Here is a 27,726-nt window from a genome sequence, read left to right on the forward strand (position 1 = left end):
TGTTATTCACATTAAAAGAATCTAACATGTTCATTATTTCATATGCAATGTACATTTTTTCTTTCATGTACTTTTTGTAACGGTTCTTTGTAGTGGAAATAATAAGGAATAAATTTAGTTAAGACAATTTTATCAACTGTATACACTTTATTTGTTGTTAGAAGTAGTGATCGATAATTGTTGTTTGAAATATTAATAAAAGATACAGTACTTCTCTGTAACGCACATCCAAACGTAAACTTAGTGCAAAAGATAGTATAAAATTGTAAAATAAATATAAATCAATATCTAACCGAACTGTTGGAGGTTTTGGGTCAAAACTACCGTATTTAAAATTAAACATTCTACACCACGTAAAGTTTTTTTTTTAGACTGACAAATCTTATTAAATAAATAAACTATTTTTATGGCATATAATAAAAAAGTAGTTATTTTTTTAAATGAACGATTGATTCAATTATGAATTTATGCTTATATGCTGTGAAATTATTTGATTGTAGAATTATATTCTACTACCAGTTTCGCTGGTGTTCTGTATCAGTCTTATGTCTGCTACATTTTTGGCGCGAGTTTGATGTGTAGAGGCAGATCGTGCTTCATTTCAACAAAAGTAAATTTATTCTGAATTTTTATATTTGATATCGATTGTTGTTATTTTTTTAAACTACATGCTTTTCTTCTGAAATGAATTGTGGTGGACGACTAAAATTATTTGGACCTAGAGGCCCACCTCCACAACCTAGACCTATGTTAGAGGTTAGAATGCAATGTTATAATGTGAACGCTTGTGACATGTATGCTTTAAACAAGTTGTAGCATCAGACTAGGTTATTTTTTTTAATTCTTGTTAGTTAATGTTGGGTTAATGCTTAACATTAATAGCCGAAATTAAGAGTATTAATCGTTAACGTAACGTTTCTGATTATATTGTCTGTTATACAATAATGAACATAATTAATAATATGTGTTAAAAGTTTTATTAATTTTTTGTCATTAGTTTTTGTTCGGTCTCTGTATATACTAGTAACAACATAGTAGAGTTCAGTTGTTTGTAAAAATTTGTAATTTATAAGTGTGAATGTAATTTTGTTGTAGAATACTGTTGATATTTTATATTTCCTGTTGATGAGTTGTGCTATTTTTAAACTCCAGTTATTCGGACTTGAATGTATTTTACTCAAATAGTTTATGATTATAATAATACAAATAAGTTGCCTTTTTAAAATGAAGTATCACTGGGAAAGAAAAATCTATTAACATGAAATATAATATATATAAAATATTGCCTAAAAGGTTATGATAGTGTATTACATTTGACTTAATATTATTAACATGTTATTCTGTATTGGTCTGTTTTGTTAATCAGTTAAGTTAATTATTGTTTCCCAAGATTTATGAGTACCAATTTTAAGTCAGTTTAATAAAGTTATCCACTTTGTTAATGCAATATCTGCATAGATTACTATTAAAAGATAATTTATGATTCTGACAATATCTGTGCATTTCATTGTTTTCAATTTTTCTAGATCATGATCATAGCTATCTTGTGATCATTTATAATGCCACATCTTCATATAATGAAAATAGTAGAATTATTGTCAGATGTATGACTATTCAGCCTATGAAAGTGGCAGAGTACCTCAAAAAATATAAAATGAAATTATCATTGTTTAATCAGGTGTTCTGTATATAATAAAATCTTTGTATTTTAGTAGTTGTAATTTGGTTGTAAAATAATTCATTGCCTAAAATGAATGACAACTTCTCAGTGTAATTGATAATGCCTAATGGTGTAATGGCTTAAACCAAGTATTTTTTATATAATTGTGGATTATTCCTCATTTATTTAATTTCTATTGCTTAAGATTTAAATGTGATGTATAAATTATGAATAAATTAATCCAGTATTATGGTTCCATTGCAAGTGGACAGATCAGCACAGACCCTTGCCAGGTAAGCGCTGTAAAAAACAAACATGCTGTACTATCAGAGTGGTTCTAATTAAACCAGTCAGACCAGTTCAGATGTAATTACTCTTTTGACCATCTGTGAGCCATTAAACAAATTTTTTCATCAAACTGTTTGTTGTACTAACAGTATTGAGACATGAATAAAAGTTTATTAATTCAATTGTTTGAGAGATTGATGAGATCAAAGAGGTTTGCATACCATAACTGAGATGAAAAAATGAATGAATGTGGGCTCTAACTAAATTATTCAGCTAAATAAGTATTGTTGCTTATAAAATATATCCATTTATTTATATTAAAAATTAAACAAACTTTTTACAATTTAGAACTGAAAAAGTTAATACATTAATTATTTTTAGCTTTTGTTATCAATGTGGTATCCATTTGGTTGTACATAATTTTGTTATTTAACAGATGTAAATGTAAAATAAAATGAAATAGGGTGAAAAAAGTTTAATGATGACTATAACAGAAATTTAAATACAGTTGCCAGGAATATCAGAAAATAAAATTTATGCTACACCTTAATGACAAAAGATATACTTATATTACATAGTGAACAGTAGTTTTGTTATGAAAGACAGATCAAAGCACCTGTAATTAAGGAAAACTGATGTTCAAACATTTACTCGATGAATCAAGGAAATGGATAATACAAGTTACAAAATCTCATTAAAAGCTATAGGATAAATATGTTTTAATTCTTTTTTAATGTATTTCTATTATCAGATCAAACAAGTCAAGAGTGAATTTTATTTAACTCATTAAAATACGCTTTAAAAGAATCCTTGATTCTCAGCTTTAACTGTACTGCTATTGTTGGATATAGACATGTCCTCCTGTGGCCATTGACTCTGATGTTGTGAATAGAGTTCGAGCCCATTAATTGTATCATTAGAACATTCCTGGTCAGTTACTGTGTTGTGTGTTTACTAGCTCTTTTCAGCTTCCAACAGCCTTGCTTCAATAGTTTTATTCAAAATTCTCTATTTTGAGGTCAAATCAATTGTAAATTTATTTTTAAATGTTACCTCAAGGCAGCTAAGTTTTTCTGCATGCAGTACATTTTCTGAAGTCCGATTGTAGTTTTAATTCAGTTTCAGTAACCTGGAGAATGTAGTCAAATGTTTGAATGGCCATTCTGTAATAACACTATATTTTTCAGGGTATTCTTTTAATTGTAAGTACTAGTTGTTTTATTTGCTAGTGTTATAGTGCTGTCATAGAAAATGAATTTTCCTCTCTTTTGAGATTGCAATTAATTTTTCCATAAGTCATCTCACTCATCAAAAGAACTAGATAAGTTAACCGCATCCAACTTAAAGCAAACTATAATCTTATTCAACAGGATGCCAGTTGCTCCGAGGTTTTGTTCCACCTCCATCAGACATTCTCACAGCCAGCAGAATCTGGTCTGGTTTGTCCAGAGTAGGATTTCATTAACATGTATAAACCAGCTTGTTTCAATATTGTAATCAAAGAATGTTTTGGTAATATGTAAATGTTGTAAGTTTGCATTAATATAATTTTTTTAGGGTTTTCGTGTACCTACAGTGCCAGACTTATCCTTAATCAGTGAAAATAATGAAGATTGTATAGCGACTATTACTGGTTCTTCACTTCAGTCATCAAGAACCGCATCTGAAAATAAAATATCTGAAGCAATTTTAACATCAACTATTCCAGTGCAACAAGAAGAACAGAAAAAGAATGAAGATTCTTATCTTGGATGGCGCATGAAAAATGCAGATTTATTTAAGAAAACATTACTCGATCAAAATTCTAATCAATTTCAATCTGCTGCTACAGTTATCGATTCTAATATGACATCAAACAATAGTTGTTCGGCATTGTTAAATAGAATTACTGAAATATCAGAACGACTAGAAAAAGTTGACAGTAGTGACACTGATGAAACCCAGACTCATGCTAATTTTAATCATAACCATCAACCATTGCGTGATCATCAGCAGTTTGATAAATCTCATGAACCATGCAAAAATGAAGGATTTTTAAATAATAGTAACTTTGAGAAATTATATGATGATGAGAATTATAAACGTGTTACAGAATTATATAATCAAGTGTTTCCATCACAAAAGTTAAAGTGTTTACAATATGAAAGTAATTATGACATTAATCAGAAAGGTGTTGTAAATGATTGTAGTAAAATTGGTTGTAATGATCAGGTTATTAATAAAACAGTTAAACCTTATAATCCTTTAACTGAAAATTATTGTACTGATCCAATGAAGTGTAATTGTGTTAAACCTACAGGCTTAGGGATTCCCCAAAGAAGTGGTAATAAAATGTGTTACTCCTCAAACAAACAAAATTTGCCTCTTTATACACATGGTGATTTTATTGGCTGTTCATTTGGTGACAGTCATAGATCATGTAATTCACCGGTGATGAATTGTAAAAGTAGTAAACATGATTCTTCTCAAATAATAAACAAGGAATGTTTTAATGCTAGCTGTAGAGAAAGGAAACAAGATTTAATACCGGCAGGAAATGTTACAGCTTACAATAAAAGATGTATTACGTTTAATGATGATAGGCCAATATATGACTGTGTAGAAAATCCCGGGTTATTGTATAATGAAAAATATATAGAAAGCCATAATCAATCAACAAATTTAAAATTTAATAAAAATGACAAGTGTTGTCATCCATGTCATTTTAATGATAATTATTCTAATAACGTGGAAAGTTCAAAAGAAAAATCTCGGAATTTGTCTAAATTCAAAAATAAATGTCATTCATGTAACGATGATAAATCTGAAAGTAATTCTTCTTATGAAGAAGTTCCATCTTTTGAAACTACTGTACATAGTAAATATAAAAAAAAGAAGAAAAAAGTTACTGTAGATGAGTTATATAAAATTGTTAAATTACAAAATGAACAAATCAATTTATTACAAAAACAGATTGATAGATTATTAGAACAAAATTATAATATTAAAGAAAGATTATTAGAACAAAATTATAATATTAAAAAAAATGCTGAAAATAAACAAATAACTACACAAAGATCAGATGTGGAGTCGCCACCTAGTAAAAAATGTTCTTGCAAGATTGATAAAAGTAATGATAAAGAGGATAAATTTACAGCTCAAAAATTTGCATTTTCTGTTGTTCAAGAAAATTCAAAAATTGAACGGCAAGATATTTGTGATATTAAAAGTAATGCAAAAAATTGTACTAATGTTTCAATAGGTGTAATGACTAGTTTTGTTGAAATCACTCAGAAATTTCAAGGTATGACAATACCTCAACAGTTTAATGGTGTATATGATAGAAATCAAAATGTTGATGACCTCGATTTTGTTAATAATGCCAATGGGAATGATAGAGGAAGAAAAGATGTTTTCCAACAAAGAGGGAAGAAAATCACAGAAAATTCTACAAACAGGCAAGTATTATTTTTGGCAATTTTTTCTAACTCTAAATCCAGTTAAAAATGTTTATTAGATTTTACAATCCAAACGTTTTCTCCTCAACTTTTTTAATTGGTCTTTCTTGCATGAAGTTTTGCTTATTTGTAGGTAATTATATGAGTAGTTTATGACGAGATGAGTGAAAGAAAATTTCATTCTAGGTATTTAATCTGGAACCCAATATGTCAGTCAGTTGTACTAACCTGAGTTGCAAAAATGATTTGTGGAAAATTAATACTTTAAAAAAAAATAATTTTTAGCATTACTCTACTTCTGTAGTTGAGTCTTTTTTATATTACACTATGACAACTTAAATGAGAGCCGCTTCCATCCAGAGAATTACTATACTATCCGGAGAGTGATGATTTAGCTTTATTTTTATTCCAGAAATTTTGTTAATTTTAAATTTTTAAACTTCAAGTGAAAGTGCTGATAATTTACAAGTTGTTAAAAATTATAAATTTTCATATAGAGTTTAAAAATGAGTTGTTTATAATTTTTAATAAAGTTAAAATGTTGTTTTGTCATGCTATTCAGTGGATTTATAAGTTTTAAAATACACATTTATTACATAATAAAAAAGAAAACAAATAGATAATATAGATTATTTTAGAATAATTATGTTGATAACATTATACTCTTATGCAAAGACAGTGTTAACACCTTACATTTCTAATCATAAACTAATTCCACTCCAAGAAGTCGCTCACATATAAACATAATAATTGCTTAATTTCGTAGGTTTTATCATATTGTAAATATGTGATAAGTGGACTTTCAAAATAAGTAGAAATAATCTGTAATTATAATTTTAATGTTCATGTAATTGTTCCTGCAGAATATCTAAAATTGGTACGCCTTCTGTAACTTAAGTTTTCCTTTATTTGTTATTTTTTGCTATTAAACAAAATTATGAAACTTTTTCAGCTGTTTTTTAATTTTTCAGATTTGGACAGAATTCAAATTGTCCTGCAGTTGCTGAAGAATCATTTACATTAAATGAAGTAGATCTACCAGCTTTGCCTGTTTTAGTAAATGAACATGTACCATCACCTCAATGTTCAGTACATTTAGATATACAAGATTATGGTAGTACTACGACTTGTTCATCTTCATCTGATGGTAGTGATGATTATAGGTAAATTTTATGGATGATTTTAGCATACCTATTTATATTTTTATTGTTTTGTGTGTGTGTGTGTTTGTGTGTGTGTGTGTGTGTGTGCGCGTGCGCGTGCGCGTGGACGCGTGCATGTGTTCATAAAGAAGAACTGAAAGAGTAATCTCATCTGAACAATTTTTGTAATTTATATATATATTTTAAAAGCATGTATTAAAATAAAAATGAAAAGATGATAATTTGGAATTTACTGACTATTAACTAGAATTATGTAATTAGAAGAATGTTGAAAATTGGATGTGTTGATAAACTTTAAAATGAAGGGTTTTTAATAGAGAAGAGAAAAGGTGTATTCAGTAGCATATGTATATATTTTCAATTTGGATACCACCTTTTTATTGTACTCATATTCACAATATAAAAAAATTTGGACCTTCTTGTGTCGCCACAATTTTGAATAGAGAAATCCTCTATGTTTCATTTTGTAGCATGAGTAGTAACTAACAGGAAATAATAATCTATATAGAATAGCAATATTGTGATATAGCGATAAACGTAATAATTATTTGTTACTTACTAACAAATCTATATATATATATTACACTCATTGACTTTCTTTCTGTTTGCTGCTAGTTTGCTTTAGGTTCTACTATTTATATTGTTTCCGTGTATACATTTTTCATTGCAATAAAAAAACATTCAGTATGGAAAAAATGGTACTTACATATTAACGCCACCGCAGCTACAGCTTTATTTAAAAACAAATTAGTTAATCGGATTTCGGTGGAAAATGGGCCAAAACAGAATATAAGTGGTTATTTATATTTATTTATTTTATAAATATAATTTAACCAAACTTAACCTACGCTCGCTTCGCTCGACTAATTGACTATTACGAACCTTGACTAATTAACACCGTAATTTTTTGAGTATTTATTTAATAAATTCAGTAATTATTGCAATTATTTATTATTTAAATAATCAAATTTATTAAATAAATACTCAAAAAATTACGGTGTTAATTAGTCAAGGTTAGTGAGCAAAGCGAGCGTAGGTTAAGTTTGGTTAAATTATATTTATAAAATAAATATTTATTTATTTATGTTAAACTCTATATCGGCCCATTTTCCACCGAAATCCGATTGACTATTTTGTTTTTAGATAAAGCTGTAGCTGCGGTGGCGTTAATACGTAAGTACTGAAAAAATTAGATTTTCCGATGGTGATCAGACTATATGGTTTGCAATACACATAATTACTTTTACATAACACAATATTGTGGGGATGGGTTTTTTTTTAGAAAAGCCTGATCTTGTTCTCGGGATTATTTTTTTTTCTTACGGAAAACCACTGTATTGCTGCATTTATCAGTAATGTTCTGTTTCCTCCTTGAATAAAGATATCTGGCTTTTTTAAGGAATTGTAGCCAGTACTAGCATCCACTACCTGTAGGGGCTTTGGAGTGACCCTTTGGGTATATTAATCTAATTTATTGTGCCTCTGTGATGACTTGTACCTTTCTACACTAACCAAACCTTTTTCTTATTCATTCTTTATCTTCTGTTTTGGTGAGATATCTACTACATCTTCGTTAGGGATTTAGGACCTGTCAAATTATTACATTTTATGTTGTTTGTTTGGTGGGGATAGCTATACCTATGGACCAATTTGGAGGCCTGCTTCCTATCTGGTGGCAGTTTAAAAAGGTAAACTTGAGGGATAGTTACTTAGTTAATGGGTAAAATCAACTTCCTAATCCCTCACAGCATCTATACTTATAGAAAAAGTTGATATAATAACAATTCAGTAATAACGTTTGTGTATCTCTTTAGTCAGCTACAATTAGCTGCTCTGTAATGTTAGTTAAGAAATGTGTAATAAAAAAAGATTTCAGATGAAAATAGCCTGTTTTTTCTTCTTTGATACTGTGTATTAATAAAAAAAAACAGCAGATTTATATTGTTTAGACTATTATTATTATTAACATTTTATTTTTTACTTATATGTATTTTTCTTTAAAATATTACTTTTTGTGATTATACATTCAGGATTTTGATTAAAACTATTTTTGTCTTCTTTTTAGACTGAAATTTTTTTGAGTTACAGATTATATTGTAAATAGCAGTAAGCTCATTTTATAAAATGTTTGAACCCAATCTGTGAGTTCGTTCTAAATATTCTGGTATTTCTAATAAATAATCAGTTAATGTCTGACTGTTATAATCATCTCCAGGTTACCTATAGATTTCTTTTTACTCACTTATTAGTTAAATAATCTGTTACATTATTTTTTCTAACGCAAGTAAGAGTCATTTTAATTTATATTTTCAGTGATCATCATCATGAAAATAACACTCAAGAGAAAATTCAATCTGATGATAACAGAGTAGGATGGACATTGTATGATAATGTAGTGGTAATATTCTTTTAATTTTTATTAAATTTTTCTTTAAACAGTGATGTTTTTGTCTTAAAATTGTGATTTTTATAATTAATAGTTGTTTGTAAACTATTTAGTTATAACTTTTGTAATCATTTTAGATAAAATTAATTTAGTAACAACGTAATTTTAAATTTAAATAACAGTATTCTTATTTGTAGTGCAATTTGAAACTCTATAATCTATTTTATTTTTGTTCATTTATTGTTATTTTATATATGTATAACAATATATAGATTTTTTTTATATCAGGAACAAGTAAATAAAATATTACTCGGAAATGCATCAAAACAAGCAGCAACTGGTGGTATAACGCCTACAACTGATGATGTCCGTATGGCCACTTTACAACAATTGAAAAAACTTGGTGTTAGTTTTGTTGAGAATGATTCCTCTGCTGCTAAGAAGTAAGTAACTAAATGTGTGTTATTTTTTTATAAAAATTTGTCTACAATTTTATATAATTTCTTTCATTAATAAAATTTATGAAGCATGTTAGCAATTTGATTTTTTTAGTGGTCAGATTTGTTAAATTACTTTTTTCAAGAAACTACTAACTTTATAATAAAATTAAACACTGAACACACTTGTGTATAAACAAGTCTTACAGCAAGTAAGAATAGTCGTGGTTAGAAAGTATTGTATATGTATAGCTGAAGGTAAACACTTTTGTTTTTAATTCAGGAGTGACAAATTTATGTTGTGCATAGTCTAGATCATTGATTTCCAAAGTGGTCCAGGTGGACCCTCAGGTGTCCACAGGAGACTCGATGGGGTCTATGTTGGCGTGATAAAAAAATGGGGGTTCACAATTCGTAAGCGGGGGTCCACGAAAATTCATCTGGTTTCAATAATGAAGAACTAAAATGTTGGCTTGACTTTGCGTATCAATCTAGGCAGATAATGTTTTGAGAAGCTCAGCGACTGGTACTTGTAAAAACTTGCATATTCCATATTCAGTACAACGAACGTGTCAAGACTTGCAAAGCGCCACCACCATCCGCAATGCTTGTTCAGACATGCAAAGGGACGAAATACGACTTGTGGTGTGTGTGTGCTAGCAATCTTGCATGAACTTGTTTGATTCTTCACTAATATAAATACGATTGCCAAGGATAAACATTACTCATTTGTTTCCGGAATTTTGAAAAGAAAAGTAAAGTGAATAGATGTTAGCGTTTGTCAGTGTCGGAAAAAGTAGTAACTACTTACCTGCTTTTCTGTTATACTTACTTTTATTTTTATTTGACAATTTATTGTACATGTCAGTAAACAAAAAATGCACAAATTACAAAAAATACATAGGTACAAAAGGCGAGGCTTAGTCCTAAAAGAAATCTCTTCCTACCCAACTGCGATAAAGATATATTTATGTTGTAATAAGTGTATTTGTAATGTTTGCGTGTAGTAGGTACGTATTAAAAATTAAATACTGAACAGAGCCATTATTAGAGATTGTTTTTTTTATTTACCGGTAGGTAACTGATTCGAAACATGGCTGAATCTAAGAAGAAATGTCGACTGTACAGTGTTGATTATTTAAAATTTGGATTTCTTCCATCAAAGGCAGACAAGCGATTGCCTATATGCCTTTCGTACAGCTAAAGTTTGAGCAATGACTCTATGAAACCATCGAAGCTCGAAGATCATCTAAGAAGGTGTCATCCTGATGAAATAGGTAAAGATTTGAAATATTTTTAAACATTGAAGGAAAAATATGAAAAGAGACCTACCGTGCACAGTATGTTCACTTCAACGTCTGAAAGTAACGATGATGGCTTGTACAATATTTCATTACTTACAGCGAAATCTGGAAAACCGCACACCATTGGAGAACAATTAATTTTACCCGCTGTTGAAGAGGTTTTAAAAACTGTTCTGCACAAATCTCCATTTGACATACTCAAAAGAATTCTTTTGAGTAACAACACTACAAAGACGTATTGATGAAATGAGCTCTGATATTGAAAGTTTCTTGTGTAATTACCTGCAAACAACTCATTTTTCTATTCAACTGGGCGAGTCAACTTTACCTGGTAATGAAGCATTATTATTGGCATATGTTCGATTTGTTATGGATGAAGAAATTCATAAAGAGCTGCTATTCACGAAAACTTTGGAGACGGACACTAAAGGTGAATCAATATTTAATGTCCTGAGTGATTTCTTTAACGAAAAATCAATTCCATTCACAAACGTCATTTCGGTGGCAACAGATGGAGCTCCTGCCATGGTCGGGCGATATCGTGGGTTTATAAGCCATCTTAAAAGAATTATACCAGAGGTAACTGCAATTCACTGTGTCATCCACTGACAACACTTAGTAGCGAAAAATCTGAGTGATAGATTGCACCAATCGCTTCAACTTGTAATTAATGCTGTTAACAAGATAAGAAGCAATGCATTGAATACACGTTTATTTGCCCAATTGTGCGATGAAAATGATAAAGACTTACAAATGATAATTGCTCTTACATAATGAAGTACGCTGGTTGTCGAAAGGTGCATGTTTAACAAGATTTTACTCACTTTTTGAATCAGTTTTAGAGTTTCTGGAAGGTAAAGATTCAGATTTAAAAGAAAACCTGATCACTTTGAAAGCTGACATCGCGTATTTGACAGATTTGTTCAAAAACTTTAATGACATTAACTTACAATTACAAGGGGACAGTCTCAATTTAATAAAAACAAAGGGTGTAATTTCAGCTTTTCTTGGAAAATTGAAATTCATGAAGAAAAATATTAGTCGCACGTATTTTCACAGTTTTCAAACTAGTCACAGGTAGAATGCCTTGATGAGGATATTCAGACATACGTTCAACATTTAATTGCCCTGCATGATGACTTCAAAATCAGATTTGAAGATATTCTGACGATGGAAATACCACCATGGATCATAAATCCATTTGATGAAACGGAAGTGGAGATTGTGATATTACAAGAGGAGCTACTCGAGCTTAGCACTAATGAGGAGCTGAAGGTGAAATTTAAAAGAGAGTGTCAAACATTTTGGCTGCAGGCAGAAATACCAGAAAAATATCCTGGACTGTGGGGAATTGTTAGAAAACTTTTGATAGTGTTTCCCTTGTCATATCTTGTCGAAAAAAGTTTTAGTGTCGTTACAAACCTTTTATAAAAAAAAAAAAAAAAGGGTAGATTCAATATCACAGAACGGGGAGATTTGCGCTTATTCCTAACAAAACTGAACCCAAATATTGATAATTTGCTGTCAATCCATCAAGTACATCCCTCCCATTAAAATTGTAACTATTTTGTGATTGTCATTGTAGAAGTTACATTACATTATTAATGTTTAATTTTAATTATATTACGACAATTTTATTATATTACATTGCAATATGATAATAATAATAATTAATAGTGTAATGATTACATATTTGAATAAATGCAATACAAAAAAAATATACTATTTTTCTTTTGCTTTTTACCACTCTGAATGGGAAGTTTTCTAAATAAAATAAGTGAGAATTGATTGCTTTCTTGTGCTGTGAGTAGATGTCAAAAATCTAAAGTTGGATGGAAGCATTTTTTTTGATTGGCCAACTTTACTTTTTTGACATCCACTCACAGCACAGTCAATCAAAAATTAACCAATCAATTCTCACTTTTTTTTCGGAAGCTGTTAGTTCATGGAACTCAGCCGTAACGCAAATTTTCATAGTTAGATCTAATCTTCACATTTTCTGTCGACTGGAAATATGGCAGAAATGTAGCTGCAAGGGGTCCACCGGAACCAGCAAAATTTTGAAAGTGGTCTATGAGAAAAATAAGTTTGGGAACCTCTGGTCTAGATAAAATCATGTACTCTTTCAAGGAGATGTAACTGTTTTCTGGCTTACTTAGCTGTAGTAATCAATATAGTTCATAGAGGTTTATAATTTACGTATTGCTCTGTGCTTTGTGTAATGAAAACTCATATACACCTGAGTAAAGAAAGACAGCTAATCTTCACTATGAATTGAAGCCAAAGTACCATAATTTTATCATATCTGGGTTAAATTTTAAAGTAAGATGAATCCATTGATATCACTGGTCAGCAATGATTTTGTTATATGAGCAATGTATGCTGAATCTTATGTATTTTCGGGCACTGATTCCGAATGTGGAGTCAGAATTTCCTTTTGGCCTCAGATTTTTTTTTTAATTGCCTTTTCCTACTTTCCAGCAGGTACATGTGTATTTATAATGCAAGTGCCATATATTATTTATTTAATTTATTGCAGCAGTTACAAAGTATGATATATTTAATTTGATAAGTAGCTGTGAAAAGTAGGTATTATTGTTACTTGCACAGTAATTAAAATGATGCATAAATAGTTCATCTCTCTCATTAGTCACACATTGCGCAGCATATATGAATTTTGTTTGGGTGACTCATTGCTTGATGTAATATTGTAAACAATAAACAGTGTATCATGCTGGCTAAGAAAATATCTCAACTACATCAGTCAAGTGCGAGCTCTTGTGTTTATAACATTTAGTAGTGCAGCAATTACTTTTCTTACCAGTTTATAATTTTATTTTTCTATGTAAAGTCAATTTATATACTACGTTAATGTGTATATAAACTGTTTTGTAATACGTGTTTGTGAGTATATTGCAGAGAACTCTTTAATAAAACTCCCATGCCATTGCATTAACCATCCAGACAGTTTGTGCTACATTTGTGGTGAGGTAAGATTAAAACCTCAGAGGAGAAATACAACTCCACTGACAAAAAATTCATGGACCGTATTTTGGATGTAAAATAGATGATCAGGACAGTCCTGGATTCCTCATATTTGCTGGAATTCATGTGTAATGCTGTGGACTGAATAGATCTTGTCACATAATGTATGCGGTTCCAATGGTTTGGAGATAAATGATGGATCACTTTTCACAGACTGCTCTTTTTATTTAATGTAAGTATCAGGGATAAGACATACCGTTAAATATCCTGATATTCTCTCTGCTGTAAGACAAAACCACAGTTTCCAATTCCATATCACCAAAAGCATGAGAAGTAAATGAAGCTGTTAATGTTGAAGATTGTGCAGATACATCAGATGATGAACAAAGGAGAGAGAAAGAGAGAGAGAGACCCAGACTTTTTAGAAAATACAAATTCTGAATCACAGTTAATTAATCAGTCGGAATTACATTTGTGATCTAAATTTATCCAAGAATCAAGCAGAAATTCTCACATCATGACTGAAAGGATAGAATTTATACAAGACATTATTAAAATAAGTGCTCTCCATGATAGGCACTGTGAATTTGACTGTTTCTTCTTCCAGTACAAGAACTTAGTTCACTGTAATGATGTGTAGTCTTTACTAGAAGTTTTGGAACATATGCACCATATGTTCTTTTTATAATTCCTCAAAGTGTAATTTGAAAATTTTGGTAATAACATCCCATTAATAACTTTTTACATGGAATGCTTTTTTCTTACAAAAAAATAATCATTGCAAAAACCTATGCTTGATAGAAACCATTTACTTATTTGAAACAAGTGTCAAAAATATTATAAGATTCAAGTATTAACATTCTTGTAACAAACAAAAAACAAAATTTTGTTGTCCAATGTATTTGTGGATTGCATGAAATTTAAAATTTTTTAAAAATGTGAGTACCGACTAAATGTTTTTTTATACCTTTGTATTCTGAAAAATAATAATTTTTATTGTTTTTTATCATATTATCTCTGTGTAGGGTAACATTTGATCCTGTTAACAGCCCTGCAGTTGATAATTTTGGTGTCCAAGATCATTGTCAAGTTAGACACAATGGTGCGGGGACAAATCATATTAAGGATCCTACACAACTTAATTATCTTAGTGAGGAACAAATTCTTCAAGGTAAATTATTTACTTTTTTCGTAACATTAAGGTATAATATCAATAACCAAGAACAAAGATCTTAATATGCTTGAAAAAATGGAATTTAAATACACACAAAATTTGTTAAAAGTAATATATTAAAGTAACATAATACAGATTAAATATACTAAAGATGTTTTTAACATTTCAAGATGGATATTGTTAACTGGTAAAGCAGTTGATATTTGTGGTGTAGTGGTAGTGTCTCTGCCTTTCACCTGGGGATTCCAAGTTTGAATCCTAATCAGTATGGCATTTTTCAAAAGCTACAAAATCCATCATCATTTATCCTGGTAACTTTTATAGGCATCAGCCTGTTGTTGTTATATGTTAAAAAATAAATAGAGTAACTTTGAAAAAATCTTCTGGAAGTACAATTCCACTTATTTTGAATGTGAACAGTTTTAAAATAAAAGAAATAAATTAATTTTACCTCCTTTCATCTGGTTTATATATTCTACTCTTTATCTACCTTTTAAATATATTACTTGTTTTTTTAGCTGCAATGAATATAATGAATAAGAGGAAAGGTGCAGTTCAACCAGCTAGTGCTCATCCTCCTGTACCTCCAGCATATGGTCCTAATACTGATCTTTCATTTGCAACTATGCGATATTTGGAACGTTACCAGTTGTTACCGGGACAGAATAGTAGAGGTATTTAACATTTATTTCATTATAATTTTATAAACATAGTTAATTTATGATTTTTTAAAATTAGTAATATATTAGTAATAAAAAATAGTAATGAATTATTAAATATATTATTTAACGTCTCACTATGTTCATCACATCTTAAGACTTTTATATTTGCTTCTATCATTTAGTTTTCATTTGCTTTGTACCACTAATATTTTTCATTTTTACAAACTTGTTTTTTTTTTCATCTTCTCCAAAATCAGTTTTGGTCAGGTGTATGAGGTGTGTTCAAAAAGTAACAAGAATTTTTGTTTTGTAAAGGATTTTATTTATTTGTCTACATTAATGTTATCCCCTTCAAAATTGTCCCCATCAGATATTATAAACTTATGCCAGCGCTTTTTCCAATCCCCAAAACACTTCTGGAACTCGATCTTTGGAATAGTGTTTAGCTGTTTCAGCGATTCGCTTTTAATCTCGTCTATGCTTGTAAAACAACAGCCCTTTAAGGTTCTCTTTATTTTTGGGAATGGAAAAAGCATGGGGTCATGTCTGGCGAATATGGCGGCCGGGGTATCATTACAGTGTTGTTTTTGGCTAAAAATTGACAAACAATCAATGAAGTGTGAGCAGGTGCATTATCGTGGTACAAAAGCCATGAATTGTTTCCCCACAAATCGGGGCATTTTTTTCGATTGCTTCATGCAAACTGGGTTGAACTTGTAGGTAATACTCCTTATTGATTGTTTGACCTTGTGGCAAGAACTCATGATGGACTATGCCGTTAAAATCGAAGAACACAGTGAACATAACCTTCACATTCAGCCATACTTGTTGAGCTTTTTTCGGTTTTGGTGATCCAGAATGTCTCCACTGGGACGATTGAGCCTTAGTTTCAACATCATATTTGTAAACCCATGTTTCATCACCTGCTAATACATGTTTAAGTAGTTCTGTATAGTTGTTGACTTCATTTAGCGACTCCTGAGCAACTTCGATTCACCACTGTTTTTGTTCAAAATTCAACAATTTTGGAGCAAATTTTGCTGTCACGTTTCATACACACAACATCCAAAAAAATTTCATGGCATGAGTCAACTGATATCCCAGCATCATCAATGACTTCTCCGACTGTGATTTGGCAATCATTCATAATTATTTCTTTCACTTTTTCCATATTTTCATTGGTTGTTGATGTTTTGGGGCGTCCAGGGCGCTCGTCATCTTTAACGTCTTCACGACCTTCTTGGAAACGCTTATACTACTCTTAAACCCTTGCTTTACTCATAGCAGACTTACCAAAAAGTAATATTTAACATTTTTAAAACATTGCTACACTTTATTCAATTCTTATAGCAAAATTTAATACAAATTCTCTGTTACATTATTTATACAAATAAAAAATCGCCGATTGTATCAAAACTTGTGTAATCCTTTTGACATCTGACAACAGGCTGAACATCCAATATGGTTAAAAATGTACAGATACTTTTCAGACATTTTTACCAATACAACATCAAAAAAATCCCGAGAATCAGACTAATACAACCTGCAAAATTTCAAAATTCTCGTTACTTTTTGAACACACCTTGTATCTTTAATCTTTGTTTTTCTTTTGTCACTCTTACACTTGAAGTCAAACATCATTTCATGTTTTCTACTCTTCTCAATTTATCTTGTCCAATATCTTTTTTGTATACTTATTGATTTCTTACATTTTATTCCCTGAACTTTACTTTTGTTACTTTATCTCCTATAATTTTTTTTCAGGTAATTTACCAAGCAACTTTAATCTAGGTATTTCTATCTTTTCATTGACTGTGTGCATTTATACACACAGTCATTTGTGTAATGAAGAATAATACATGTACTTAATATACTACGTATAATACTTCTTTTGTATAATACACGAAGGAAGTCAGTGTACTATCTTTAAATACCAATGAATACCACAGATTTTTATTCTTTGAAAAACTGATTTTGTTTTGTTTTTTAATTGTTTATATAATTTTGAAGATGTATTTGACATCATATTATTTTCAGTGAAAGTCTTGATTCGTTTAATGAATTTATTCTCAGAACCTCTGAGATGTCTTACAGGTTACTTCTAAGACTTCTCCATTTTTGTGTAGTCTTTAAAGACTGGATCTTCTCTTGTGCCATGTAGCTCCTTTGATAATAGGAGTTGAACTTGATTGCATTACTTTCTACAGAGATCAGCAACAAAACAGCTGACCATGTAGAGCTTGAACAAATTAATCTTTGCATATGTGTTATAAAATGAACAAAATTGTATCCAGTCTTATAATCTGTATAAAAAAATTATTTTCACAATCATTTATAAATTTTTCTGTTAATTATAAGTTTAAAATTAAATGTAATTAATCTGTATCTGTCAATCTATAATTTCAAATGTATTGTGACTTTCCAAATGCATTGTATACTGTATTTTTATCATTTCTTTGTATAACATACTACACTTCTTGAGAATTTCACTGTATTCTACGCTATATTTTTACGTGGAATCCTTTTGTATGATTCTACATTGTCTACCAGGTGATCTATAAGCACGTCAAGAGTAGGCCCAGATATATATATATATATATATATATATATATATATATATTTTGCTTTATGCAATAATGGAATTATTTCAATCTTGACTAAGGGTGTGGGATCTCACGAAAGTACTTCATGAAAAATTAAGGTAAGACATGTCTTATCTCAGCATTCTGTACTAGGTGGTTTATTTGATAGAATTTAAATATATATATTTTAATATTAAAAAGTATTAGTCACTTTTCCTAAGTTATATGGAAATTATGCTTCCAAAAGATTTTGTAGGTAATTATGCTCAGCTTCTTTCTCTGTGAAATTACTCTACTTAAGGAAAATACGTTTCAAAAGCACAATTTTTGGATTATTTTAAGATGAGTTGTTAATCATTCTTAAAAAAAGAAATCATTAAATTATGTCATATGAATTTTGTAATTAATTAATTAGGATTCATCTGTATTTTTAAATTTAAGTGTTTCACTTAAATTTATTCTTTAAATATGCTTAAGATATTCTGCAATTTATTTTATTTCAGAAAGAGTTTATGAAAATAAACAACCCCAGACAACAAAATTTAAAAAGCATAAACATCATAAAACATCTCATTTAATGCACAGACAACAGTATAATGAAGGATTGCACCAGCAGCAGTACAATGAGCAAAGGCCTCAAAATTTTCTGTCTAATAAAATATTAGACATTACAGCTCTAAAACAGCAACCTAAACTTCTATAAAATTATTAAATGCTATTTTATTTATAATTTATTTTTTATGCTGTTAGAAATCACTTCTATATTTTATTTTTATCACATCACTTATTGGATTGATAATTTATTTTTAAAAAAATTGATTTTTTTTAATGAAATGCTTTGTGACAGTAATTGTGTTGTTTAACATTCTATAAATAATTAAAATATTTTAATTTATAAATGAATGTTTTATGAAACTATTTATTAATTGTATGACTTATGTTACTTAAATTTTTCATTATTTTTATTAGTCTTATTTTAAATTCACAACAACCTTCAATATATTTAATAAAATATGGACTGCAACAAATTTCTTGATTTTACTTATGTTTTGTGTTAATTTTCAATGGTTTTTTTTCTAAATTATTTGCATGAAAATAAAGTTCTTATTGTTAATGTCTTCAAAAATATATATTTACTAAAAAAAAGAAGAAAAACATTAGTTTAAAAAACATTTTATTGTACTGAATTTGACTTGTCAGTTTACATTGACATATATATATTGTGAAATAGTTATACGTACTTAATGTATATTTTATTTTTACTTGTAATTAAACTGTTTTTAATTATATAAGTGCTTAATTACTTTTTTTCATATGGAATATTTTTGAAGTAGCTGAATTCTCCTAAAAACCTTATTGTGATTAGAAGTAATGTTATTAAGAAAGATTATCACTTGACAATTTTGCATGTGCCTTGTTGTACATGTACAGTGTTTGTAAACACTTGAAAAAGAAAGATTTGTTTGACTTTTTGAATTAGAATTGTTTGACCTTTTTGATTGAAGCAATTTATTAGATGTGTTTTTAACAAAAAGAGTTCAATAATTAAAATATAAAGAAAAAAAATATAATTATTGTAAAGTAATTTTTTCATTATAAAAACTTGCAGCACATAAAGTGGTTTCTAATTTAAATGCACCACTAAGTAAGTTTATGGGGTATGGTTTAAATTTTATGAAATATTATTCAATTTATATTTTAGAAGAGGTTAGGATGCCTACGCTTATTGAATAGATTTTTCAGCCTTGGTTATTGTGTACCCATTGGACATGTATCAGTGCCTGCCTGTGGGTCAAGTCAACCAATGATTTGGCAGCTGTTCTTACCATATCTTGGAAGGATATAGTGGGTCATCAGTTTTTCACATCTTAGCATGGAAGTATGGTTGATCTTGTACCCACAAACCCAAAATGGGAAGGAAGGGATGAAGGAAAAGGGAAAGAGCTGTAAAAAAGAATAAATAATCTGTCTCACAAGGAACTGAGATATGTAAGAGAAACAGAGTTCTTAGAAAAAAGCAGCAAGGCTTCCTTAAGTAGCAACCTTGCTTGTAAACCCAACAAAGAATTGTACAATTTTTACTGAATTTATAAGTTTCTACTTTTGGATTAATAACAAAATGTGAGAAGTAACAAATTGTTAGGACTTGTCCTATTATACTATATGACTATATTAAAAAAAAAAAAAAAATTAAAAATATATATATATTTCTTCTATCCATGTGTATGTGACTGAACTCCTCCTTAATGGCTGGACTGATTTTGATAAAATTTTCTGTATGTGATTAAGTTAATTCAAGAATGGTTTAGATTCACAATTTGATCCGATAGAAAATGTTTGTTTTTTTTAAATTTATTTATGTATGTGTTGTTGTTGATCTTTGGATGGTTAAGGTTCACAATTGGATCCGGTAGGCAGTGCTGCGATCGCATTTTATTTTTTATTTTCGGCATATCAGTCAGACCTGGTAGTTGGTGGTGCTGTGATCGGATTGTGGGAAATTTTTTTATTTTGTTGCTTTTTCGGATATCAGTTACTTGTGTCTTTAAAATAACATTTTAAAGTGTAATTAAAAAATACACATTGTGCAAATTTGTAAGGTGGAGTATTGACGTGAGTATTTTACATAATTTTTCGTGAATTTTAATGATGTATACACGTGCATTCAATAACAATCAACTTAACCTACAAATTTAAATTGTCAGTTCTCATTTGATTCTATGCAACTTATGAAGTATTGAATGGCTCTTTGAAAATAAAAATGTAAGTTTGTAAAGTAAATTATAACATTTATATAAGTTACTTATAATAATTATAGTTTAAAGTATTTTTTTAAAATTGAAGTTATAATTTTTATAGCTGATTAATTTTATAAAAAATTTTCTAAAATTGTTTTTAATTTAAAATTATCTAAAATTTGGTAAAATAGATGTCAAAATAAAGAATGACAAAAATTATAAAAATTTATACTAAAATTTTAACTAGTTGCTTTTTTTTACAGCGCTTTATAATTTTTTTATTAACTGATTAATTAAGCTATCATATGATTACTAAACTTCAAAATTATTAATAAAAAAATAATGTAGGAGGTACTTTTTAGAATGATCATAGTGAAAATTAGCAGCAATGTAGATGAAAATTTATTAATTTTACGACACTTCAATTTTTTAATTACATTTTCATCAGACATCTCAATGTTTAGTGGAAATAAATATTAACCATACTACACATAATTAATCAATAAACCTATTACAATAATACAATACTCACAAACTGATATTAGTCATATTAATGAAATTTCATCCACATTCCTGCTAATTTCTGTGTTGTGTATTTATTACAGAACAATGTAACGTCAGGACAACGTCTGTTGGGTCCGCTCTAGTATATATATATATATATATATATATATATATATATAAAAGCTGACAACACAGTGGTAGGGACTTTCCCATCATGTGACTTTTTTCTGATACACGGTTCACATACACAACTTAGTTTAAAATATTTCATAGTTTATTTAAATATATTTTTTGTGCAGCTGTATGTCAGTGCCTATACTAGCACTCCTTGTAGTGACAGGGGATATTATTGACACAGTATACCCACTTAGCCAATAGTTCAGAGCATTTTTTGGGGTGGTGGTGTGATTTTGAAAAAAAAATTTTTTAATTGTTAAAAAATGTGCCTAAGAAAAGTAAGACTGTAATTAGGCGAAATCCTGGGATACTGAGGGTGAACCTGCTCTACAGCCTCACCCCTTGAACCTTTTAAGTTGAAAATTTAATGGCATCATACAGAAGTAATCTGACCATATTATCTGACCCCATATGCAGAAGTAATCTGACTAAGTGTAGCCAAAATCACTCCAGTAGTTCTGGAGATATAAGGTGTGAGACACCAATCACACACACATATTTATATATGCTGAAAATTTCCATCTGGTCTTTTGGGTTTCTAGGTGTTAAAACATAAGATCTAGTGAAAATCACATATATCCAAATTAGACTGATTACAGTATTTTCTCTTCTACTTCTAGAGTGCTAGACAAGAAAGTAATATATAATATGATATATATATATATATATCATCTTTTATCTTTATATATATCAATCAAAGACAAAGTAAAATGCTTCTTACCTTATGCTTATTGTTATTTCATAAAAGTGCTTTTGAGGGTTTTCCTCATCATCAGTTAATAAAATTTTTTATTTTTAAAAAATAACACAATAAACTTAAAACTCTGTAGAGTACAGTACAGTATGTGTGGCTAACCACAAATATTTTTATTTTTTTTATTTTTATGACAACAAATTTTAATGTTTTAAGCATAAGGTAAGAAGCATTATTGAATTCTGTACTCTTGATGGTAAACTGTTTCGTACTTTTGTTTTTGACATAATTAGTACAGAAGGGAATATAGAATATAGACAAATATAATAACAAAAGAATTGATTTGCTAAGTATATATATTTATATTATATAATGTATATAAGCATTTTCATACAGCTTTATAATCTGCTTTACTGATTTTTTACTGCTGTTTACTTTGATTTTTTTTTTTGGCAAAATCTATTACAGTTTTGGGCTATCAGACTGACTGTAAGGGTTTAATTGAGCCCTAAGTGACGAGGAAAAGGTAAGTAAATTAAGAGAGAAGTTTTTTTTTGTCTTCAGTCATTTGACTGGTTTGATGCAGCTCTCCAAGATTCCCTATCTAGTCTAGTCATTTCATTTCAGTATACCCTCTACATCCTACATCCCTAACAATTTGTTTTACATATTCCAAACATGGCCTCTGCCTACACAATTTTTTCCTTCTACCTGTCCTTCCAATATTAAAGCGACTATTCTAGGATGCCTTAGTATGTGGCCTATAAGTCTGTCTCTTCTTTTAACTATATTTTTCCAAATGCTTCTTTATTCATCTATTTGTCGCAATACCTCTTCATTTGTCACTTAATCCACCCATCTGATTTTTAACATTCTCCTAAAGCACGACATTTCAAAAGCTTCTAATCTTTTCTTCTCAGATACTCCAATTGTCCAAGTTTCAATTCCATGTAAAGCGACACTCCAAACATATACTTTCAAAAATCTTTTCCTGACATTTAAATTAATTTTTGATGTAAACAAATTATATTTCTTACTGAAGGCTCGTTTCGCTTGTGCTATTCGGCATTTTATATTGCTCCTGCTTCGTCCATCTTGTAGTAATTCTACTTCACAAATAACAAAATTCTTCTACCTCCGTAATTTTTTCTCCTCCTATTTTTACATTCAGTGGTCCATCTTTGTTATTTCTACTACATTTCATTACTTTTGTTTTGTTCTTGTTTATTTTCATGCGATAGTTCTTGCGTAATACTTCATCTATGCCGTTCATTGTTTCTTCTAAATCCTTTTTACTCTCGGCTAGAATTACTATATCATCAGCAAATCATAGCATCTTTATCTTTTCACCTTGTACTGTTACTCCGAATCTAAATTGTTCTTTAACATCATTAACTGCTAGTTCCATGTAAAGATTAAAACGTATCGGAGATAGGGAACATCCTTGTCGCACTCCCTTTCTTATTACAGCTTCTTTCTTATGTTCTTCAATTGTTACTGTTGCTGTTTGGTTCCTGTACATGTTAGCAATTGTTCTTCTATCTCTGTATTTGCCCCTAATTTTTTTTAAATGCTGACCATTTTATTCCAGTCTACGTTATCGAATGCCTTTTCTAGGTCTATAAACGCCAAGTATGTTGGTTTGTTTTTCTTTAATCTTCCTTCTACTATTAATCTGAGGCCTAAAATTGCTTCCCTTGTCCCTATACTTTTCCTGAAACCAAATTTGTCTTCTCCTAACACTTCCTCCACTCTCCTCTCAATTCTTCTGTATAGAATTCTAGTTAAGATTTTTGATGCATGGCTAGTTAACCTAATTGTTCTGTATTCTTCACATTTATCTGCCCCTGCTTTCTTTGGTATCATTACTATAACACTTTTTTTTGAAGTCTGACGGAAATTCCCCTTTTTCATAAATATTACACACCAGTTTGTATAATCTATCAATCGCTTCCTCACCTGCACTGCGCAGTAGTTCTGCAGGTATTCCGTCTATTCCAGGAGCCTTTCTGCCATTTAAATCTTTTAATGCTCTCTTAAATTCAGATCTCAGTATTGTTTCTCCCATTTCATCCTCCTCAAGTTCCTCTTCTTCCTCTATAACACCATTTTCTAATTCATTTCCTCCGTATAACTCTTCAATATATTCCACCCATCTATTGACTTTACCTTTTGTATTATATATTGGTGTACCATCTTTGTTTAACACATTATTAGATTTTAATTTATGTACCCCAAAATTTTCCTTAACTTTCCTGTATGCTCCGTCTATTTTACCAATGTTCATTTCTCTTTCCACTTCTGAACACTTTTCTTTAATCCATTCTTCTTTCGCCAGTTTGCACTTCCTGTTTATAGCATTTCTTAATTGCCGATAGTTCCTTTTAGTTTCTTCATCACTAGCAATCTTATATTTTCTACGTTCATCCATCAGCTGCAATATATCGTCTGAAACCCAAGGTTTTCTACCAGTTCTCTTTATTCTGCCTAAGTTTGCTTCTGCTGATTTAAGAATTTCCTTTTTAACATTCTCCCATTCTTCTTCTACATTTTCTACCTTATCTTTTTTACTCAGACCTCTTGCGATGTCCTCCTCAAAAATCTTCTTTACCTCCTCTTCCTCAAGCTTCTCTAAATTCCACAGATTCATCTGACACCTTTTCTTAAGGTTTTTAAACCCCAATCTACATTTCATTATCTCCAAATTATGGTTGCTATCAATGTCTGCTCCAGGGTAAGTTTTGCAGTCAACGAGTTGAGTTCTAAATCTTTGCTTAACCATGATATAATCTATCTGATACCTAGCAGTATCGCCTGGCGTTTTCCAAGTGTATATTCTTCTATTATGATTTTTAAATTGGGTGTTGGCAATTACTAAATTATACTTCATGCAAAACTCTATAAGTCGGTCCCCTCTTTCATTCCTTTTGCCCAGCCAGTATTCACCCACTATATTTCCTTCCTTGCCTTTTCCAATGCTTGCATTCCAATCTCCAACTATTATTAAATTTTCATCTCCTTTTACGTGTTTAATTGCTTCATCAATCTCTTCGTATACACACTCTACCTCATCATCATCATATGCTTGTAGGCATATAGACGTTAACAATCGTTGTCGGTTTAGGTTTTGATTTTATCCTTATTACAATGAATCTAAAGAGAGAAGTAAATAGGTGTAACTTTTGCTGAACAGGGCAGAACATTTAAAGAATTTTTCTTTTATAAGTTATAAACACTTATAAAAAAATAAACCATTTTTTCAAAATTCTGGGAAAGAATCTAAAGACAACCATTTATTTATTAATTGATTAATGTGTTAATAATTTATAGTTGATAACATCTTTCTTATTGTAGGCCTCAAGCCTTAACCCACTCCATTTTTCATGCAGAGACTTTATTGTTGATTAGTTTAATTGCCTTGAATATTTTGTCTAATTTAATAAAGTGGAATGTCTTTGTTTTTATTTTTTTTCATGTGAACCTAGTAATAAAAATTTTGAATAGGAAGATCCGGTTCATGGAATTTATGACTTGTTCTAAATTATATTTTCAAGATCTTGATGAAACATTAGGTGCATTATTAATGCAGTGTGTGTGTGTGCTAGCATTCTTAAAATTTGTATGCAAATTTGTGAAATTTCCATGAAACCTACCACTTTTGTCACTGTGATTGTATTTTTTTCTTTTCTCATAAAAAAATAGATGTGAAAACAGTAGTAGTTAAAATTTGTTGTTTTATTACCATTTATTTATTAGGTTAAAGCAGACTATATCATCAGTTGTACCATTTTAATCAGCCATTTTGTGTATGAAATTTGTAAAGTGAATAATGACTAAACCAGATTTGAAGAAAAATGTTTTATGTACCAATTTATGCTAGAGTAATAATGGTAGTAATGGAGTAATGAACTATTGTAAATGTATACTTACTACAGTCTTTATAAAGCTTAAAAATCATTGTTCTTATGGACAACTATATTGCCAGATCTGTCTACAATTTCATGCATGTGAATATAAGTGAATGACATTGTAAAGGGGATGATCATATGATACATATTTTAATGTTAGTTGCTCATATACAAAGCAAACTCATTATTTTAACCAATGGCAGCAGCCAACACTTTTTTAATTATGCCCATTACTATATAAAACTTACTTTATTATTATCTATTTTATTTTACTTTATAAACTAGTTGAAGAAATCCAAATAATAGGCTATAGACATTTTCTTTACATCATAACACCAAAATTGAAACTTTTATATAGTTCAAACTCTTGAAAAGCAAATTTATAAATTTTTAGGTTTCTTTAATAATTTATTAGAAATATTAATAATAAAAAAATTTTTATTTTTAAAAATTTCTAGATCATAATAATAAATGTGTAAGTATGAATAATTAATTTAAATTGAATTGCTGGAAATTCTAAACATAAATAATTTGAGATCAGTACTGAAAGAAAAAACACTTTGTATAAATTAATAAATATAATTGAAGTACTGGTTTCATAAATAATATAAACTTTACTTGCATTATGCTACAGCTTACAGTGAAACTTAACCTAGCACTTTAACTATCCTTTATTAGAATATTGTTACTGATTTTATATTTTAATGATATAATTATTTAAGCATCTTATATAATAGTAATAAGTAATCTAAATTATTAATTCATTTTGTTTTCGTTTTTTTATGAAAGAAACAGAATCCAATTATCATGGTTTTTTTGTACAACTTCATTTAATAATTTGTAGTATATTAACTTTATCTGATATTATTTATTACTCTTATATGGCTTATTCAGTTTATTGATAATTATGGTAATCATAAAAAATAAAAGCATTACAAGTGATGGAACAGTTTTGAAATAAAGCTTAGTTTTAACTTTCTATATAGTATAGAGAAGTATGATTGCCTAAGTAATAGCCTGTCTAATCTACATTACGTAAATGCACATGATGTTTAACTTATTATTTAAGGTTTTTTATTATTATTTAACTTGATTATATCAGGATTTTTAGAATGTGATGCTGTTACAACTTATGGTACAGTTAATATATATTCCACTAGTTTACACTATATATATATATTTTTTTTGTCAAAATAGTCTTCTGTGTATGGCGTACACTAATGGCGATTCCCAGCATGTTAGGACATTCGTTGGTTCAGTTTGCTCATTTTATTTTCAACAAAAAATTTCTTAGTCAATATCTTGCAGTATTGACAAAATTTATTGTAGTCATATATAAAATAATAGAATTATGACTAATACTGAGGCTGATTACAATCAGGTAGCTATAGGATGATTTCACTCATATATGGGCTTAAAGAATATATTGGTCAAGTCATGTAGTAAGAATGGAACCATAACTAAAACTTGGGAAAAATGAGGAAGAGCAGTTGGCTATAGAATGAGGCAAAGAGTTTATGTTTAGTAGATATATGGCCAAACCTTGAATTTTGGCAAAAAAAAAAAATAAGTACATAATAAATTTCTATGCAAATTACTCATTTAATTAGATCTTCAATAAAACATT

The 27,726-nt window shown here is 29.3% G+C and overlaps 1 protein-coding gene across 2 annotated transcripts; it reads left to right on the top strand.

Moving 5' to 3' along the window:
- Positions 1 to 589: 589 nt before the first annotated feature.
- Positions 590 to 19,091, top strand: LOC142329313 (uncharacterized). 2 transcript variants are annotated; one of them, XM_075373796.1, is made up of 8 exons: positions 590 to 756; positions 3,506 to 5,385; positions 6,357 to 6,548; positions 8,862 to 8,946; positions 9,223 to 9,377; positions 14,686 to 14,831; positions 15,353 to 15,508; positions 18,582 to 19,091. In XM_075373796.1, exons 1-8 carry the CDS (start codon positions 685 to 687, stop codon positions 18,779 to 18,781), a joined length of 2,886 nt encoding a protein of 961 aa, XP_075229911.1. In that variant the 5' UTR covers positions 590 to 684; the 3' UTR covers positions 18,782 to 19,091. The 2 variants fall into 2 exon arrangements, with proteins under 2 accessions (XP_075229911.1, XP_075229912.1); XM_075373797.1 differs by lacking the exon at positions 590 to 756 and adding an exon at positions 770 to 827.
- The last annotated feature ends 8,635 nt before the right edge of the window (positions 19,092 to 27,726 follow it).

This window comes from Lycorma delicatula, chromosome 8 (genome assembly GCF_047948215.1).
Source record: "Lycorma delicatula isolate Av1 chromosome 8, ASM4794821v1, whole genome shotgun sequence".
NCBI classification, from domain to species: Eukaryota; Metazoa; Arthropoda; class Insecta; order Hemiptera; family Fulgoridae; genus Lycorma; species Lycorma delicatula.

What these genes read in the sequence shown, in the direction of transcription:
- LOC142329313 (XM_075373796.1), top strand. Translation starts at nt 685, where the DNA reads ATGAATTGTGGTGGACGACTAAAATTATTTGGACCTAGAGGCCCACCT. An exon ending in AACCTAGACCTATGTTAGAG is followed by an intron (nt 757 to 3,505) that starts GTTAGAATGCAA and finishes TAATTTTTTTAG; the next exon opens with GGTTTTCGTGTACCTACAGT. An exon ending in ACAGAAAATTCTACAAACAG is followed by an intron (nt 5,386 to 6,356) that starts GCAAGTATTATT and finishes TTAATTTTTCAG; the next exon opens with ATTTGGACAGAATTCAAATT.